The sequence below is a fragment of the Triturus cristatus genome, chromosome 1_2 (genome assembly GCF_964204655.1).
Source record: "Triturus cristatus chromosome 1_2, aTriCri1.1, whole genome shotgun sequence".
Classification (NCBI taxonomy): domain Eukaryota; kingdom Metazoa; phylum Chordata; class Amphibia; order Caudata; family Salamandridae; genus Triturus; species Triturus cristatus.
This window is the reverse complement of record NC_140580.1, coordinates 416,453,674-416,474,723: the sequence shown is the minus strand read 5'-3', so window position 1 is coordinate 416,474,723 and position 21,050 is coordinate 416,453,674. Positions and strand designations below refer to the sequence as shown.

The 21,050-nt window shown below is 43.6% G+C and overlaps 1 protein-coding gene across 1 annotated transcript in view; it reads left to right on the top strand.

Annotated features, from left to right (window-relative positions):
• PCDH15 (protocadherin related 15) overlaps positions 1-21,050 on the top strand; it is a 2,378,624-nt gene that overhangs the window by 1,490,113 nt on the left and 867,461 nt on the right. The window contains exon 16 of the mRNA XM_085614969.1: positions 15,269-15,348. Coding sequence (XP_085471095.1) covers positions 15,269-15,348 — 80 coding nt within the window. The remainder of the gene's footprint in view (positions 1-15,268; positions 15,349-21,050) is intronic.

Genomic DNA, 21,050 nt, shown 5'->3' with positions numbered 1-21,050 from the left:
ATGTCCCAGAGTGTTCTAGCGAACAACTAGAGCGCTTACTGTCTTACTTATGACAAAAGTACGGCACACCTGAAGCCATCTTGATTGGAATTAACTGGTAACACTTAAAACATTTAATTTTAAAAGGAACTCAATGAGGGGGTTTATTTTGCCATAGAAATTATGATTAGTGCTGAAGAAAGAAAAATTAGGGCACATTTTGAGTGACTTCTCAAATCCTCTTCTATTTCATAAAAACATTCTGACATGCAGACTGAAACATGCACTTTGAATACCAGCAGCAGACTTCCGTGGTGAGCAGTAGCTTTACTACAGTGATCTAATGAGCAACTAGAGTGCTAACATTCAGAATTGATGGCAAATGTGTGTGTGACATATCTGAATACCTTCTTGATGGAATCAAAGTAAAAAACTGAAAGCATTTCCTACTGAGTAGACTGCAGTAAATGAGGAAATTAGGAAACTTCATAACAAATAAATCTCCCAAGATGGCCACCAGAGACAAAAGAGCCCAAATGCAGCACAAATATCACCCAGACGTAGCCCACATGTAGCCCAATGACAGAAGTGTGCAAAACACTTATTTTTTGTGTATTTGCAGTTTTATATAGTGCAGACTTGTCAGGTATTGGAGTGCTTTACATGAGCATTGGTTACATCACACAAGATCAAATTCATTTTGGTTGTAGACATGGGAAGATTAAATGATTTGACCAGAATCACAGAATGTTGAGCTGAAGCAGAATCTCCAACCTGGTTCCCCAGTTGCAAAGTCTGCAGCTCTGGAAGTAACACCACATCCTCTCCCCTAGGTGCAACATTTAATCAAGTGGTCAACTGGATAAAAAAACATAAAGATTACAAATAATGTAAAAGTTATTTGTCGCTATTTGAAAACTCAGAAAATATGTCCTCATTTTAGTTTTTTAGAGCACTAACCATAATTTTGATGCAAATAAGACCCTCTCATATATGTAATTTCTAAAGGAAATACTCTAGGTATTACAGTTTTGATTACATCAAGATGACGTCACACTTTTGTAATAAATATAGAATGTTAGCAATCTAGTTGTTCATTGGGATACTGTTGAGAAGCAGAGACCAGGGGCACGGACTCTGAAAATTGAAGGCAGGTAGGAGAGTGCAGATGCAACAATTTGACCACACTGGGCAGGCAGGAAGGGCAGTGGCAGCACAACATACTATGGAGGGCAGTGGAAAGGGGGGCAGGGGCAACAAACCACCAATACAGGACTGGCAAGAGAGGCTGTGGCAATATAATAGACCATTGTGGGCAGAAGGAAGAGGCAGTGGTAGTACAACCATACATGCCAACAGACCCGTTTCAGCCAGGAAACGTCCAATGTTTTTAAGCTCAAATGGTCTTTATTTGATCTGTCTCCTGTCTACAATCTCCTCTTTTTCAATGTAACTCAAAGGGGAAAATCAATACCCCAGTTTTTTTTCAAAATCTCCCTCTTACCAAGTTCAAAATGTTCGCAAGTATGGTACATTGGATCATGGTAGGCAGGAGGAATTGGGATAGGGACATGGACTTGGATAACAGAGGACAGGAGGGACATGGAGAGGTGCACCAAACTGACCCTACAGGGCAGGCATCAGGGTTTGCAGCAGCACAATACACCACACAGCGCATGCGGGATGGGAGTGCAGCACAACAATCCATAGAAAGCAATAGGGAGGGGACAGGACCATGCACATGGACAACAGAGAACAGAGGGGAAAGAGGCAATGGTAGCTAGCTGACCATAATGGACAGACAGGAGAGAAAGCTGCAGCATAACAGACCATAAAGTGCAGGAGGGACGGATCAGGGGCATTACAATAGAACAGACAAGCCAGGAGGGAGGGAGTAGGGGTCTGCACATGTAAACAGAGGGCTGGGGGCAAGGGGGCAGGGCAGGAGCAGCAAGATAGCCATGGAGGTCAGGCAGGATGGGCACTAGAAGCAAGACACACCATGAAGAGCAACAGTGAGACTGTGATGGCATACACACAGACCATGGAGGGAAGGTGGGAGGGGGTCAGGGGCAGCTAAATGACCACACAGGGAAGGTGGGAGGGGCCATGGCAGCACAGAAGACCATGCATGGCAAGTGGGAGGGTTAGTGGCAGCACAATGGCTATGATGGGCAAGAAGGAGGGTGCAGGGGCATGCACAAAGGACGATGGAGGATAGAAGGGAGGGTCAGGACCGGTGCACAGACAAGAAAGTTCAGGGGAAGGGGCCTCACAACAGACCGCACGGGGCAGGCAGGAGGAGCAGTTGCAGCACAACACACCAGGGAGGGCAGAAGGGTTTGGCAGTACAATGGACCATGTAGGACAGGAGGAAGAGGATAGGGGCATGGCATGTGGACAGGGATTGTGGAGGTGGCAGGGACAGGTTACAGTCATCTGACAATGCTAGGCAGGTGGGAGGGGAGTGCAGCTCAACAGAACACTCAGAGTAGATAGAAGTGGCAGGTCCATGGAACATGGTGGGCAAAAAGGATGGAGCAGGGGCATGCACAAAGAGGGCAGAATAGAAGAAGGAGAATAGGGGCAGCAAGCTAAGCACAGAGGCTAAGCAGGAGGTCAATGATGGGCCATAGAATTGGGCAATGGAGGGCAGGAGGAGTGGACTGGTACATCATGCTAAATGGAGGGCAGTGGCAGCACATAAGACCATGCATGGCAGGAGGGAGGAGGCTAGACCGTGGATTCAGACAACAGAGGATAGGGAGGAGGTGGGTGGGACAGCAAGCTAACTGATCAGAGAAGGTGGGTATTAGGAACTTTATTGTTTTTAAAATGTGTGTCTGTGCGAACTACTTAAAATATGAACAAGTAGGCAGCATAATCTCACTTTTATTCAGGAAGAACAGGACGTTTGTGACTGTGACTCCGGGCTCACTTGGCAGAAACACCCTCTGACCCTCCACCCCCATCGCAAAATGTAATGCCCGTGAAAAGGGTAGGTGGACGCAGTGTTATATAGAAGATAGTCCTGGGAGCACGATTGAAAATGAAAACTAGATATAGTATATGGTATAAACTATGCACAAAAAAGTGTGATATAAGATGAACCGGGGCGTGAAATATAATATGCAATATATTGTGCGCAATGACAGATTCATTGGAGAGCGTGAGATAGCACAGGCACTAGCGTGTGCTATGCGATATGCGCCTTGGAGTGTAATATGCACAGGGCAGTGTTGTGTAACCTAACTAGTCTCTAAAGTTGTAATATAAAATATGTGCTGGGAAGTGTAACGTTGCATATGCACTGTGACAAAGATATGGATCCCAGATTGTAATATGTATGGCATAGCACTGTGCGTTATAACATAGGCATCGAGGAAGGCACGTTAACCCGTGTGAAGGCAAGTGTGGCATGACATATTCACGGGGTGGTGTTACAGTGCACATGGGCTAGAGCGTGTCATAACTTACGCACTAGCTGGTGAAATACAACACAGAGGTGTGAGGCACTCGGCGGGCACTGGTGGGTGTAACACAGCATTGGGCTCAGCCAGGAGCACGCTGTGACTCTCAAGTGAGGTTCGTCTCCTTTCCAGAGAGTAAAATAAAAAGTATTACACATCCGGCGGTGGATGTGTGTTTTATTAACCGTGAGGGGGGGGTTCTTGCATAGTTTGGTCGAATTTTTGTCGAATCCCCTTTGAATGGCTTGGTGTGCGTGTATATTAAATGTGCCCGTCAATAGCTACCCATGTTTGTATAAATAAACGCCAAGGGTGTCTACTTGAAGAGTACCCACCAGCGGGGGCACCGGGATTAGGCACGGTAGGGCGTCAGACACGTCAGAGCTTCACTAGCGGTGTAAATACATTCCATGTGGATTCATTCTATGCATAGTCGCCTTTTAATGAATATCACGCAAATCGTCATGGTGATAGGTACATACGGTTTGTCCAGCATGTCCTAGGTGTTTCTATAAATATATATTTTTTAAAAATAATAAAAAACAAAGGCCGGCCCCGGGGGATGGGGTCCCCGGGGCCATAAGTGGCCTGAGGAGGGGGGCAACGCAGCCCCCTCCTAAAGAATTTTAAAAAAAAAAGGCCATGACCCAGGGGTTGGGCTCCCCGGGGCTGATTAAGGCCTTGGGAGGGCCAAATTTATTTTTTTCACCAAAAAAATTGAGGGTGCAGGCCCTGGGGGATGGGGTCTCCAGGGCCAGTAAATTAGAAAAAGAAGGGGGGCCACACAGCCCTCCTTCTTAAAAAAATAAAATAAATAAAAGACCGGCATCGCGCCCTCCTAGCAGCACTCTGCAAACGCGCCTCCTGGCCAGTTGTAAGTTGGGGAATTAATTCCCCTTCAATACTGAGGGTCCCTGAGGGTCAACTAGCCCAACAGGTATCTCCAGTATGCGCCAGGGAGCTGTGTTGCAGACAGGTGTTCTGAGGTCACGCCCCTTTTTTCACCTCTATGCAACGCAGCTCTGTGGCGCTTACTGGAGGTACCTAGTGGGCTAGTTTGACCCTAGGGACCCTTAGGATTCAAGGGGACTTAATCTTTCAACTTAGAACGGCCACAGTGCGCGTTTACACAGTGGTGAAGGGAGGGGACGGGGCCTGAGGTGACGTGTGCAAACACGCCCTGTGGTACATTTTAAGTTGGGGAAATAATTCCCTTTCAATCCTGTGGGACCCTGGGGGTCAACTAGCCCACCAGGTGCTTCCAGTAAGCGCCACTGCTCTGCATTGCAGAGAGGTGGTGCAGGCTGTGCCCCTTTTTACACCTCTCTGCAATGGCGCTTACTGGACGTACCTAGTGGGCTATTTTGCCCCTAGGGATCCTCAGGATTCAAGGGGACTTAATCTCCCAACTTAAAAAACGGCCACAGGGCGTGTTTACATGGTGGGGAAGGGAGGGGACGGGGCCTGAGGTGACGTGTGCAAACACGCCCTATGGCGCGTTTTAAGTTTGGGAAATAATTCCCCTTCAATCCTGAGGGCCCCTGGGGGCTAACTAGCCCACCAGGTGCTTCCAGTAAGCGCCACTGAGCTGCATTGCAGAGAGGTGGTCCAGGCCATGCCACTTTTTACACCTCTCTGCAACGCAGCTCTGTGGCACTTACTGGAGGTACCTAGTGGGCTAGTTGGACCCTAGGGACCCTCAGGATTCAAATGAACTTAATCTCCCAACAAAAAACGGCCACAGGGCGTGTTTACACAGTGGTGAAGGGAGGGGACGGGGCCTGAGTTAACGTGTGCAAACAAGCCCTGTGGTGCGTTTTAAGTTGGGGAATTAATTCCCCTTCAATCCTGAGGGACCTTGGGGGCCAACTAGCCCACCAGGTGCTTCCAGTAAGCGCCACTGCGCTGCGTTGCAGAGAGGTGGTCTAGGCCGTGCCCCTTTTTACATCTGTCTGCAACACAGCTCTGTGGCGCTTACTGGAGGTACCTAGTGGTCTAGTTGGACCCTAGGGACCCTCAGGATTCAAGGGGACTTAATCTCCCAACTTAAAACGGCCACAGGGCGTGTTTACACAGTGGGGAAGTGAGGGGATGGGGCCTGAGGTGACGTGTGCAAACACACCCTGTGGCGCGTTTTAAGAGGTCGTTTTAATCCCCTGCCCTATTATATACTAGGGGCTTACAGAGGAGGTCATGCTGATCACAGGGGGACCCCAACGCATAGTGTTCCCTAGTGTATGTAGGTGTTTTCACTGTATTCTGAGTGTCTTTTAACATAGCACTGGCTCTAGGACTGGTTAGTCAGACTCAGTTACCACCAGTATCCGTCTGAAAAAGTTGAGGGTACAGGATGATTTTGCAACAAGGCTTCTTTCTGCTCTTCTGTTTGTTCTTTCTGCACGTTATCCTTCTTCCTGCACTTTTCTTCGTCTTTGAGGACTTCTGTTTCTTCTTTCTGCATTTCTTTTTTTTCTTTCTGTGCATTTTTTCTTCTTTCTTCACATGTCCTATCTCTGTAGGCATACTTAAAAATTAGCATTTAAAAAACCTTTGAAATTCACTGAAAAAACCATAGGTTTCAGGCACGTTATAGTTAGGAATTAGCATTTAAAAAACCTTAGAAATTCACTGAAAAAACCATAGGTTTCAGGGGCGTTATAGTTAGCTGGTACGTCCAGTAAGCGCCATATCAGTGTTGTCATGAGTGATGTCACTGACCATGTCATGAGTGATGTAATATGTGACGTCATCAGCAGTGCATTGTGGGCGCTCGAGTTATAGTTAGCTGAACTAACTATAACGGGGGAATTTCAATGGTTTTGTACGAGTGAAAAGTCCAGCTAACTATAACGCCCCTGAAACCTATGGTTTTTTCAGTGAATATATATATATATATATCCAAAAACAGAGTTTGCCCCACAGAAGAGCCCACACAGGTGAGTAAAGTTTCAAGATTTTAATGGAGGCTTCAGCGTAGGTAGAACAGAGGCCTCACAACAAATGACTCACAGCCGACACGTTTCGTGCTCCTGCACTTTGCCGAAGGCTTGATTTCTACAGGCATGCCTGGCAGTTTGGGCACCTGTATTACATCCTGATACCCGCCTCCAGTGGGCGTGGCCCCTCGCCTGGCCTCCTGGTATCTGTAGTGCCAACCTAGTATTACTCCAGTGAGTTGTCATGCACTCCGTTACATAAATAAATCCAATAAAACCCCAGTGGGGTGCTGTGCCATCCTTCACACACTTCGCTAGCATCAGCTGTAAGACATCTGTTCTACCTACGCTGCAGCCTCCATTAAAATCTTGAAGCTTTACTCACCTGTGTGGGCTCTTCTGTGGTGTAAACTCTGTTTTTTGTGTATATAAATACATATATATTTACTTTTTTATTTTTATTTATTTAACTTGTTTCTAGGTCTGTATTGTCATAATTTCCATTTTGTATTTAAGTTATTTTATCTTTGGGGAAAATATCAGAAATTGTTCCACCACCTACTTTCCTGGTGTTGCCAGGTGAACCACCCATGGATTGGGAAACATGGGAAGCTGTGTTTTTGACAAATGTGGAAGTGATCGATGGGTATGATTGTGAGCCAGAAAGACATTTAGCACTTTTGAAACATTGTTTGGGGGTATAGGTCTAAAGGGATAGAAAAACCTTCCTTAGTTATTGCCGGACATTTGAATGCAAATGCTGCAAAACAACATATTTGTTATAGTAGGAAAATGAATGTGGTTATGTAACGTTACACTTTTGTATTCTAGGAAACAAATGCCTGAGGAAAGTATAGAAGATTATGTAACAGTGGTAAAATTATTAGCAGTTACATGTGATTTTGAGAACATCACATTTGAGCACGTGTTAAGAGATCACATTTTAAAGAGAACGAACAATAAGAAAATCCAATAGAGACTATTGACCACTTCTGGTTTGTCATTGAATGCAGCCATTGAAATTGCTAAGTCTTTTGAACATTCTGAGAAGTTTCTGAAGGAAATTACAGAGAATGGAGGAAATGGGGTTCACATTGTTTCAAAAATGGTGGGAATAAGACCAGGAAAATAGTGGGGCAGAAAGTTGGAATGATGCCTATGTGGGAGACCTTTGTGGCAAAAGGCAGATGGAAAAAGGACTGGAGCAATATGTTACAGGTGTGGCAGAAAGTCACATTTGTCCATCTGTAAATAAAATTGCTCAACTTGTGGGGGGAAAGTACATTTTAGTAGAGTGTGCAGATCAGCTTTTTGGAAAGCGAATGTGATTCAAACCTGGGATAATGAGAAAAATGAGTATGATGGTTCTTAACAAAGTCCCAATACTATTCTCAATATTAGCGATGGGAAAAATGTAACAAAATTTCCAGCTTGCAAGATTTCTTTTTATGGCGTGTAAATTCCAGTGTTAGTTGACTCGTGTGCATGGCACACTATTCTTTTTCATGATATTGTGAAGGAGAAATGGCCAAACAGGAAATTGTTTCTCCTGATATGATACCGCTAGGGTACACTAGACACAAAATAGATTTGGTAGGATATTTTTTGGCTGATTTGGACTTCTCAGGGAGGCGCACGCGTGACAAGGTGTATGTTGCTAGGAATGGACAATCTCTGTTAGGTTGGCCTCACCAGTAGGAGATGGGCATAAAACTTGACCAAGAGCAGATGTTATGTTATTTTAAGTGGGTTTGTATAGCGCATGGCTGTCCCAGCAACAGAGCGTCGCAACGCTGGCGGACCGGAGACCAAGAGGGGGATGAAGCTAAATGGAAGCAAACAGCCAGGTTTTGATCAGTTTCCTGAAAACCCAGTGGTCCAGTTTGCAGCGGGCATCCAGAGGGATGGAATTCCATAGTCCAGGGGCCAGATATTTAAAAGATCGACCCCCGGCTCTACATAGGCGGACCCGTGGGATGCACAGCATCTGTAGAGCACAATGTACGCAGAGGCGTATAGGGGAAGCAAAGTCCCTGCAAGATTTGGGGGCCTTGGCCATGTACAATCTTGTGTGGTGCAGAGGGTTTTGAACTGAACTCTCTGTTTAATGGGCAACCAGTGTTAGCGGCAAAGGAGGTTCGAGGTATGACATTTCCTAGGGAGGGCAAACAGAGTGTGAGCAGCTGCATTCTGTACCCGTTGGATTCTTGCTGTGACTGTTTTATTTATGCCAAGTAGAAGGCCATTACAGTAATCCAGGCGTGACTGGACCGCTGATAGGACTATCAGTTGGCAGGTGGTCACGTCAAAAAATCCTAAAATGGGCTTTAGGCCGAGCAGAAGACCAAAACAGGTGCCAGCCACTTTTTTTGCGTGGGGCTCAAATGAGAGGGTGGTGTCAACTAGGATCTCTAGATCTTTAACTGTGTTTTTTGGCATGGGAGGGGTGCCCAGGGTCGCAGGCCACCACTGATTATCTCACTTGGGTGTGTCCCAGTCAACCACGAGTAGCTCAGTTTTTGCCGAATTAAGCTGTAGATAGTTGTTTGCCATCCAATCTGCAATGGCCAGAACATCGGCACAAAATTTCAATTGGTCCAAAGCAGGGTTGTTGGAGAAGGTGAACACCAGCTGGGTGTCGTCCGCGTACGATACCATCTTGATGTCTCGCTCTTTAGCCAGGAGGGCCAGAGGGCGGACACACACGTTAAACAACGTGGGGCTTAAGGCAGAGCCCTGCGGGACACCACAGCTAAGAGGGTAGTTACTAGACTGGTGGGGGGGGCATGAACCTGGAAGGAGCGTTCTGATAAAAAAGAAGCAAACCAGGCCAGAGCCGTGCCTTTGACCCCGATCTCCTAGGAGAAGGATTTGTGGGAGACCGTGTCAAAGGCCGCACTAAGGTCAGATCCTCCTGTTTACATTGTCAGGAATGGTAGTGAGAATGAAGGACAGTTGAAGAGTGGTGAAGGGAGCACATTCATTAAGGGGTTAAAAAAACAATTTCATTTAGATTTTAGCGATAATCTTGGAGAATTAAAAGAATTTAAGCATAATATTAGGTTGTGTGATGATGCTGTGCCTTGAGGCACAGAGTAAGGAATGTACCACTAATGTAAAGGAAAAATTAAAGGGATTGTTGAAAGATTTATGTAAGAAAAACATAATTGAACTGGTGGAGAATTGTCCTTGGGTTTCTCTGGTTGTTATTTCAATTAAATCTTCAGGAGAATTGAGGCTTGGTGTGGACTTGCGCAGTTTCAATAGCGCAATATGGTTGGATGCGCATCCTCTTCCCAATCTTCATGAGATGGTTTCTACCTTGGCTAGAGCATGTGTGGTTTTGTGTTTAGATTTGGCTAGTTATTACGATCAGGTTTATCTTGATGATGATTCTAAAAATCTATCCGCTTCTAATACTCCTGAGGGCATTTTTAGGTTCTGCAGAATACCTTTTGGGCTGGCCAGTGCAGCATCAGTTTTTCAAAGGCTGATGAACGAGACCTTGGAGGGAAATGTGGGTGGCGATAGCTTTCCTGGATGACATATTGGTATTTGGTGAAAACAAAGAGAAAAATGATAATTGTTTAGGAAGTGTATTATCAGCATTATCTTCCAAGGGTCTCACTTTACGGGTGGAAAATGCAAATTTAAGAAACACTTGGAATACTTGTGGCATCGTATTAGTGGTGTGGGAATTAAACCTAAATACAGCAATGTTGAGAACATTGTAAAGGCACCTATTCCCAATTCTAAAGAGCAGATAGTGGCATTTTTAGGCCTCAAAGAGTTTTATAGTGAATGTATCCCCAATTTTGCTTCTAAGTTGGACCCTTTTAGGGGGTCTCTTAAAAAAAACAGCTGCGTTCAGTGCTGTTAAGGAAATGATTGTGGGAGCTCCTTGTCTTAAACCATTTGTTAATGGGAAGAAATAGATTGTGATGGTAGATGCGAGTAGTGGTGGACTTGGAGGGGTATTGATGCAGCGCGAACATGGGAGAGAGTGGATTGTGGCATAAGCGTCTCGTGGTTTGCGTGAAGCTGAAAAAAAATGATTGCGGTATTGAGAGAGTTACTGGCGGGCATTTGGGGAACTTGGCATTTTAGACATTTTCTGTGGGTGACAAAATGTGTTTTAAAGACTGTTCATATAATGGCACCTGCAGGAGGGCATACCATGTCAGCAAGATTGACTAGATAATCCTCTGGATTACAACATTTTAAGTATCGCATTTAGCATGTCCCAGAGAAGTGTAATGTGCATTCCGACTGCATGTCCAGACTTCCTCTACCATATGAGGATCAGTCATGTATGGAAAGGGACGAGTGTGAAGTCACTTTCAACTTGCACAATGGGAATATGTTAAGTGTGAACCATTCCAGTATTTCAAAGGCTAAGTGGTAAGCAAAAATTGAAAGTGATCAGGTATTGAGCAAGGTAACTCAATTTATTGGAAATGGATGGTCAGAGAAGCGAAAGGTATCAGGAGAATTACTGAGTTATCTAAAGGTGCATGAAGAATTGGTGGTGGAAAATGGTATAGTTGTCAAAGGGTACAAATTTGTACCTCCTTTCAATTTCAGGGGTGTCATTGTGCACATTGCTCACAAGGGTCATTTAGGTACATCGTGCACCAGGAGATGGCTCAGAGAGAATTTTTGGTGGCCGGTGATCGATTCATTTGTTGAACATCAGGCAAGTGTACAAGTTGTGCCTTAAGTGATAAAACTACAAAGACTTTACCATCTGACCCTAGTCCGGTTGAGTTACCTTGTGCGCCATGGTAGGAATTGGGGTGGACATTATTGGCCCATTTTCCATTTTAACTAGACAGGAGACATTTGGTATTGTCATGATTGATTATTTTTCTAAATGGCCAGAAATCAAGATGGTGAAGGATGTCACTTCAGAGAGTGTGGTAAAATTCCTGGATTAGGTGTTTTGTAGGGATGGCATTTCCCAGAATGTGGTGGTGGACAATGGTCCTGAATTTATAAGTGATTACATGGAAAGGTACCTGGTAAGTGTGGGTTTGTGCATAGGCATATTGCGGTGTTCCATCCAGAAGCCAATGGTCAGGTGGAATAGTTCAACCGTGTGGTCAAGGAAGCTGTTTAGCCTTCTGTAAAGGGGGTAATGGAATTGGAGGAAAGTGTTACAGGCTGTGTTATTGACTTCCAGGACTATGCCAAATTCTTTGACTTCAGTGAGTCTTTTTGAACTACTCAGGGACAATACGCCTAGCACTAGGTTAGTTCCACGGTGGTTGATGAATCAGAGGAGACACTGGGTTGATTTAGCTGAAATAGATTTTAGAGCTATATGAGGTAGGGTGGAAAAATAGAAGGATAAAATGACAGAGACATTAATGGAAAAAAAAAGTTTTGGGTGTAGGCAGAAAGCGGTTGTGGGTGACATGGTCCGGTTAAAAAGGGAGAGTTGGCAACAAAGGAACCTCTTCTTGGTCAGATCCTACAAAGGTTATTGAAGTGTTCAAGAATACTGTGCAGGTTAAAGGAGGCAATGTGTGGAATTTTAGACATGTGTCTTTATTTAGAGGTGACGATTATGCTCAGAATGAAAGTCAGGGAAATGTGTTTTTGGATGTGGGTGAGGAGGAATGTATGCAGTACTCTTCTAACCCTATATGTGCATCTACGGATGCATTCCTGGATCATTCTAGGCTGCCAAGAGCTGTTAAAGAGCGCAATCCTCCTGTGAGATTGAGAGATTTTGTATTAACCTGATCGGGACATGCGTGTATCAGTTTATGTGTTTCCGGTACTCTCTAATATGTAGATATAGTTTTTTTTAAAGGGGAAATGTGTGTTGTATATACATAGCAGGGTGTTTGTGTGTGCACTAGTGCGTGACATGTCAGTGTTGTGTGTGGCACAATTGGAGCATTGACATTGGGACAGGGAGAGGGATAGTTCTCACACTCATGTCTCAGTGTGTGGCAGAATACCATGTCTGGCACATGGATTGTGATGTTTCAAAGCATGGGGAAGGATATATGTAGAGGGTGAAGGGTCATTTGATTATTCATGCACTGGACCAAGCTGAGTCTCTATGCACTCCTGAACAAGGATAAAGCAATGACTATAATCCTTAGCTTGAAGTGGATTATTGTGACTTCTCTTCACTAAACCTTCCTTTTTAATACACATAAGTCAGATTGGGGGCAGTGGGGTGGATCAGCTTCATATTTCCCAACAATCACAGCGGCACATATTGTTGAAATACATTTTACGACAAGCAGGGAGCCTGAGAGGGGCTTGCATTGGTATATGTCACTTTTATTGACGTTGCATCAGTGTAAAATGTTGATAAATTTGACCCCTAATTTACATGTGTGGCTTTATAGTATTTGTGAATCAACCAAATACTCCAAAATGAAGGTCTGCACGGATATGAACGGTTTAGGTCTACACCTATTTTGAGGAATCATACCAATTATGGTGAGTGCAGTGCTGAGGCGGCCCCCTGGAGCTTGGGGCCCCCCCGCACCGCGGGGGCTGCGGGGGCCTGTGTTACGCCCCTGACACGCACATGATGTATTCAGCGAAGTCCTTTTTCCAGAATCGTGGTGTACGTATGAGATATCACACATACTTCACCTGCAAATTAGGTTGCAAGGATTTTCATGAACTGTTCACTGACACCAAATGACATTTTTTTCTACAACAAGCTTTGTTGACATGTTGACAAACAGGGATTGATAAGGCCCATGCAAGCAGACCCTATAACTAAAAGCATACCTAATTTTAAAGGATCAACAGACAGACCAAGTAAATTGCAGCAGTTTTGGCAGTTTTATTGTAAATTTCGAACCAACATTTGCCCTTATTTACTAGTTAAAAATACCCCATTCTTGCCCCAGGCATGCAATGCAAAAGTTGTTTTACTAGTCGTCGGTGCAAAGTTCATCATAGAAATGCCCAGCAAAGAAGCAACATTGCCCTGAACCTGTGCAAAAGGACCTGTACCGACTTCAATATTTGTGCCCCCTGTAAGATGGGTAAAATTACTCATGTGGCCACCAACAATGTCAATGCAATTACGTTTCCTGTCACTAAAGGAAGGACTCCCTATAGTTCAAGGGAAACATAACGCTGAGCAGTGGAATGCCTTATTTATTTCAAAGTGTAAACAGCGGTGAGGATGGTTCGAATTGGGCTAAGATGTTGTTTTATTCAGAAAGTTCTCCTCTACAGTTCCCTTCTGTCATTTTAGTAAAAGGTTGCCTCAGGTCAGGAGAGGGAAGAAATTGGAGCACAAAAATATTTGTCTGATCTACACAGTGTATGTATTCCTCAAACTTTTGGAAAGAACGTTTGCTTTAGCTCCAGAGAGCACTGTTTTACTTCTGATGCAGCTTGGGACGTTTGCTACCAGACAGGCTGTTTTTAATCAACTCTGAGGTCCTTCCCGCATTGCTCCATTTTCTTGCTTTTGGGACTTATACAATTCCAAATACAGGTAAACACACACTGCCAACTATTGACTTCTCCACGCAGAAACGAGGGCATTGTTACATCTGCTCTGTACGCTGTGGGGGTAGAGTTATAGTGAGTATGTGTCTTTTAAAAAATACATTCTGGGACAGATTTAGCAAGGGATTGCGTTGCCCTTGCGTCAGTGCCGCAAGGGCAACGCAATGCTTAAGTCAAACAATGTAAGGCCACCTTGCACGGCCCTGCATTGCTTAGTACATCTGAGTAACATAAGGCAGCGTTACTCTGCCCTGGGAAGGCATTCCATGGGTAGAGCGTGGGTGTTCCCACGCATCCAACTATGGACTTTGGGGCATTACCAGATTTAACAATACTAGTAGACATGGGAATGTGTCAAAATGCTACGCCTTCCCAGGGGGGGGCGCAACGAGGAGAAATATTTTTACTTCACTTCGTTGTTTCCTCTTTCCATTTGTGCCGCATTCTAAAGCACACTTAGAAAGAGGAAACGCCTCTATGGATTGTTTTGGTGCAGGTAGGTGTCCCTTCCTGCAACACAGGCACCCTTGCACCATGGCGCACAGGTGTGGCGTTGGCGCAAGGCAGCACATCGTGCGCCAGCGCAAGGAGAGGGCAGGATCGGGCCATATAATGCCCTCTGCCTTTCTCACAGTGCAGCAAGGTGTATTGCTGCGTAGCTTGCATGTCTAATAACTCTGACCCTCTATTCTTTATTGGAGTCTTGCTTATTTCCATTAGTTCACCTTTTTTCTAATAGACATGCTTTCTTTTATATCACACTATGGTAAGTTAAGTTCCTCATTTCATTTGCAACTTTGTTTGCACAGAGGCGCCTGGCACCTCAATCTAATGTCCATGGGCATTATTGAGATGCAGATCTGCTCTTCTCTTCTTGTGTTGCCCATTTAACGCTGGGCAGCCGAACTTTGACTGTGACAGAGGCTTAAAATACCCCTCCCACCCACCAGATATCAAAGAAGACCTACATCCCGTGCATAACTGAAAGAGGCACAGACCATCTTTTGTTCTCTCGTTCCTTTTCATTTGCTGCACTTTTAGGATGTCTCCAATAACTTACATTGTATGAATTTGAGTGTATTTTGTTGTTCACTTTTCCTATGCTGCCGAGTGGGGAGATATAAAATACAGTCAATCACAAAGCTGAAATGAGAGCGCCACAGTAAAGGAATCTAGAGGATTTTTTTAAATGCAGAGAGGTCTTCTTAAAACTGTATAAGGTTTTTCGTGCAGGTCATCTAATAGCCATACTCTGAGTGAAGGCCCTTGCTTTGCAGCTGGTACAGTTCTGTCAAGAGCTATACCAATATGTGTACAATGTGTACATTGTCTTTAGTATATAGTTATATAACACAAACATTTTTTTATTGTCTTTCTCTTCTCAAGGCAGTAGACCGGGAAGGCGATCCAATCACTTACCTCATTCAGAACGGAGACCCCCAGCAAGTCTTCAATCTGTCTCGAAGGTAAGTAAATAAAAGCATGAGGATTCGATTTCTACTTCACAGTGTCTTTGGCCACGAGCAATCGAATAAAATCTCAGTTTTTTTTATCTGTTCAACAGTTTGTTGTTTTGCTCTTGGCTGCGAATGAGAACATTGCTATTGACGTCCTGCCTGTAATCTTTCCCTCGAGATATATTTTGAATATAAATAACCACATATTATTTCTCAGTGTCGAAGACACTACAGTAGCAAATTGAGAGCAGGTTGGAGTTTTGCAGGTCAGGCGTTACACTGTAATAAGAAATCCATATTGTTGTAACTTTAATGTTTCTTTTTCAATTTTGGTATTTTAAAAATTTTACAAAGATTCATATGGTACTTTCAAAACAAAAAAAATCTAATTTCCATTCATACGACTTACAAAAAAAATTGTCAATGAATGTATTGTTAACATTAGAGGCATGGAGTAAAACAAAATAAATGGCATATTGAGCCCCAGTTGGTGTAACTTCCAGATGATTGAAAGCATATCTGCAGGGAAAGTCCACTGTAAATTTCATAAAGCTTATAATAGTTCTAAACCGTGAAAATATGTTTTTTTTAGGATTTTAAAACCTTAAACATTTAAGGGAGAGTAGATTGTAATCATAAAAATACCTGATGGAGAGGGACATAATCTGGATTTAAAGTGATCACTGGAGAAAAGATCCCCGCTGTTATATGGCCCTTAGTTGCACTAGCGAGGAATTGTGTAGAGGAGGGTAGAATTGGCAGAGTTTCATTCCACTGAAGTAAGCACATCTGCATTAAAATTCCGCTGCGGGGCTAAATAGGCATCTGGTGCTATTTTAATTTCGCCAAATGCAACCTCGCATCCAAAAAAGGATGCTAGGGTGCATTTTGAGGTATGAAAATAGCGCAGCCAAACAAATAGTGTGGTATACAGTGGATTCTAAACTTTACAAATCAATGCATACAATTCGGTGCCCACCCTTTACATACTCTGCAGGGATTAAAACTTTTGAATCTCTACAGGGTATTAAGTATGTCGGTGAGTGGGATATGCAATGGTTTCTATTCTAACCTTTAGAAACCACTGCATATATCAATCAGTGTCCCTAGAGTACTCTGAAGTGATTACAAGTTGATTACTGCAGAATGTTCAAGGGCACCGAGAAGTATGCAGTGTAAACCACTGCATATATCACTCAGCACCCCTTCAATACTCTGCAGTGATCAACAGGTAATTACTGGAGAGTATTAAAGGCTCTGAGACGTATGCAGTGATTTCCAAACTTTAGAAACCACTGCATACTTTAATGCTGCCGGTGGAGAGGTGACATTTAATGAATCAAGTTATTCCACTTTACAAGAGTAACGCAGAATTAATAAAATTCCACCTACTCTGCCGGCAGAATTAAAACTTCCGCCTTACCCCAGAATTTGCGCCATAAATATGAATTTATACTTGTATCAGAATTCACTTTTATGGCTCTTATTTTGCTTCTTTTACTTGCAAAATGTGTACTATAGTGTTAGTGTATCCCATTTTGAGTGCCATTTTTCTAGTTCAATTGCAGTTTCTTTCTTACTTTTCCATGGTTTCTGAGTATTCTTTAGTAAACTGGGTAGGTTGTTTGGTTTGACTTAGAGATGCTCCTATTATTCACATTAAATTTCATGGGCATAGCATGTGTGGAATACTGTAGGGTGTCAAAGTTATGAGTTAGCTGCTTAGTCTTAGTTTGTTTACGTCTTAATCTACTAAATGTCCACACTATGATGATATTGTAGATATTTAGGGACTGATTACAATGCCAGTCGGACGAGTGTACGACCGGCATGATTGTGGTAAAGGTATTGGCTGACAGGTAGTCTGCGGTCCTGACCTCCAAGTCAGGATCCAACTGCCGTGGAGGCAGTCGGAAACATGCCTCTTTGCATTGAGCCTGCCACATGATGCGGAATCTTTTGGGGGGAACCGCAGGTGCACCCTAGGCACCATATCAGAGGGCCACGGGGGACAGGGGCCCTGTTAGGGGCACCAATAAATCCTTCCCACCAGCCTTTTTGTGTTGGAAGAACTGATGGCTGGCAGAAAGGTGGACCATAATACACATGGTGTTGCCTGAGAAGGCACAGTCTCCATTGTGGGGAATGTGATCTGACCCACCACCCAAAAGGCTCCTTGAGCAAGTTGGAAGGTGTCAGTCAGTCCCTGGGGCAATGTGATCCGACCAACCACATTATAATGCAGCAGTCTAACCGTGCATATAGATGTCGGTGGGAGAGGTAGCGACGGCACGTCAGTGTCAGTCCCACCAACATCGTAATCGACGTCATAGTGTGGTGCAGTCATAGTTATAATACATTACAAAATTAGGAACTAGAATGTTTTTTTAAAACATACGTAATGGCTTACCAAAAATAGAAATTAATTTCCCAACTATGGGCCAAATATCATGTGAATCACCTGTGTGCAGGATATCTAAGACAGAAAATAAAGAAATCCCAAGTCCTTTGTGGAAGGGGGCAAGAGACAACAGCATGTGCTTCTATTATTTGCTTCCTACACATAATTAAATTGCTTTCTGAGGAGCCTTCAATCTAAAGGAGACCTGACATGTGCACACAAAACATCACCTGAAAATCACTATAAGTGTGCATGAAGAGAATACTGGTTCATATGCATACTGCAGATACTCAAGTGAAATTTCAAAAACCTAATAAATGTGGGCCAACAAAGCTGACATTTGTGACAATGGTTTTAGCTTTAAGTTAGAAATACTTTATTGGTGGCCCAAACAATGCATATAACTTTTAATTGCAGTAGGCCACATAAACACATACAATCTCAGCAGATATTAACATTTGTTGGATTTGATATTCTGTCTTGTTTTGCTGGAGCATTCTCAATGTCACTAAAATTATCATTTTGCAGACGTTGCATTTTCAACATAATTATGGATTTAACATAATTGTCACATATTCTACAATCTGTAGTACAACTCACAGAATTGAACATAAATAAATAGGTTGCTGACACAAATGCATTAAACGGTACTTAGAACTGCGCCTTGCAATGTGTCTTTGCAGTGGAAAAACCTTTGTAAAGGATAACTATTTGCCTTTCAGTTGCCCGATTTCGGTACTAATGAGGTGAAACCTTTCCACAGACAGTAATGTGTGTTAAATTGACAACAATAGTACCATAGAGTATGCTCAATAATGTTGTATAATTTGTCTCTAGTAAAATACTAAATTGTCAGTAAGTGGTTTAATAATTGAGGTGGATTTGATCGGGAGCTCATGAATGCAATAAATAAAACATTATGCAGACTTCGGCGAACAGGACAGGATCCCATTTTTCAGAAGGAGCTAACGCAATTACAAGCAAAAAAGAAAAAAGTCATCTGGCAAGTGAAAAGGGAATCAGATGAGAATCTGTGGGTCAGGCTATTGTATGATTCCAAGTCCAACAACAGAGCAAGATTCTGGTGCACAAAAAATAGATTAAACACCCCGAATGTACAAAGAATTAAATCACATCTGACAGAAGAAGCTTGGGCTACACACCTCCTGCAACATTTTAACTCAGAATAGAAGCAGAGCCCCAGCAACATCCCTGAAGCAACTCTCCCCGACCAAACCTTCCCAGTAATAAATGATCACCTTTCATTCACAACTCATCAGATCAAGAACAGGATAGCTAAAGGCAAGCTGGAGGGCGCACCGGGCCCTAATGGGATTCCACCGATGCTAGTAAGAAAAGATTCGGATTATTGGGCTCCTGCACTACTACCACTGTTTGTACAAATCACAGGAGGAGATAGCATCCATGACTCCTGGAGGGGGTCTATCATATCCCCAATATACAAGAAAGGGGAAAAGAACAAAGTAAATAGCTCTAATTGACATAGAGGCCAAATACTATGCTGGCCTCCTCCTGGATGACCTCACATCCTGGGCAAATGAAAAATCGATTATCCCCATAATCAGACGGGCATTTGCAAAGGCATGGGAACAACAACTAACATACTCGCCCTCTCTCTATTAATAGACGGTGCCAAAGCAGCAAAAGTCCATCTCTTTCTGTATTTTATCGACCATTCATCAACTTTCGATAAAATCAACAGGAAAAAACTCTGATGCAAAGTTGAGGAAAATAAAATACCATCTACTCTTTTAAATCAGTTAATACTCCTACACATTAACACGTGGAACCAAGTAAAGTTAGGAGATGGTAATTTCCTGTCCAGAAAAATCCTAACAACAAAGTGGCTGAAACAGGGCTGTGTGTTGGTCCCGACGCTCTTCAACTTGTATATGGCAGACCTATCGATGGAACTGAACATCTGTAATTCACATGCGCCAAGGATGGGAGGGCTTCTACTTTCTAATCTGCTGTACGCAGACGACCTTGTGTTGATCAGCCAAAACCCCATCGGTCTTCAATACCTACTAGATACAACAAGCAGGTATTTACCTACCGACGGTCTAACCATCAACCTTGACAAAACAAAGGTAATGCGACTACACCCAAAAAAGTTAACATCCAACTACCATTGGCCCTTGACCGGTACTACAATAGAAGTATTTGAGGAATATAAGTACTTGGGAGTGATAATAGACAACAAACGCACATTTAATACACAAAAAGAAGCCATCAAGAGAAGAGGCAACTCAATTGCAGTTGCTTTAAAATTCATCAAAAATAAAACTGTAGGCCCAAGCCTTATCCCACTGCTATAAGTTTGGCAAGCAAAGCTAATTCCAGCTATTACTCATGGGAGCGGGTGCCGGAGGGGAAGAGACGTGGCTAATCTGGACAAAATAGATCAAGATCAGCAAGAATGATATTCAACCTACCTAATTATGTCTTGCCCACCCAAATTAGGTTGGAATTTGGCCTGCAATCCCAAGAAATCGGTCACAAAGGTGCCTATGTCAAGTGCTGGCACAGGATAAAAAAGGCCATACCAGGAACACTTAATACCCATCTATGGAACGAAATACACTTAAAGAAGGAATGTGCAACCATAGGTTACTTGACAGCATCCATAGACCATCTAGGCCTTGAGGATCTCTGGGCGGCCCCAGGGTCTCATACCTACTTCAAGCAACTCGTAAACAAGACAGTAAAAAGGTTGTTCATAGTGGGAGACAAGGCAGTGCTCAAAGAAAAGGCCCCCAGATGGTTCGTTGTGCAGAGCTATGTTAGGCTTTCTCCACAATCTTATCTCGGAGCAGGATTCAACAGGAGAACAAAAGAAAAATACCTTCATTTCTGAATGGGCATTTTACCAACCCTGTTGCATCTCCCCCCTGGAAACGATCACTAACCCAGACTACATGTCGCTTATGTGGGGAGGTCGATGAGAGTGTCTTCCACTTAACATGCATCTGCAGAGAACTGCAAGTTGAACGGCGACTGCTACTGAAGCCCATCTTTATAAGCAAAGGGATAAGATCCTGCAGACAAAAAGTGAAGGCATGCCTCGGAGGTGGAGACGTAGAGTTTTCGTGTCACTTTGTACGATTTATGGAAGTGGCAGGGGAAAAATCTCTGGCAGCAAGCGCCAACAATCTCTAAATTCGCAGTCAAAAGAACCTTACAGTGCCGCTTCTCAGGGAACTAAACACTCAGGCCAACTGGTATCTGGAAGTCATAAGCTGGAGCACAACACACAACAGGAACGCACTACACCTGCTGTATACAGATT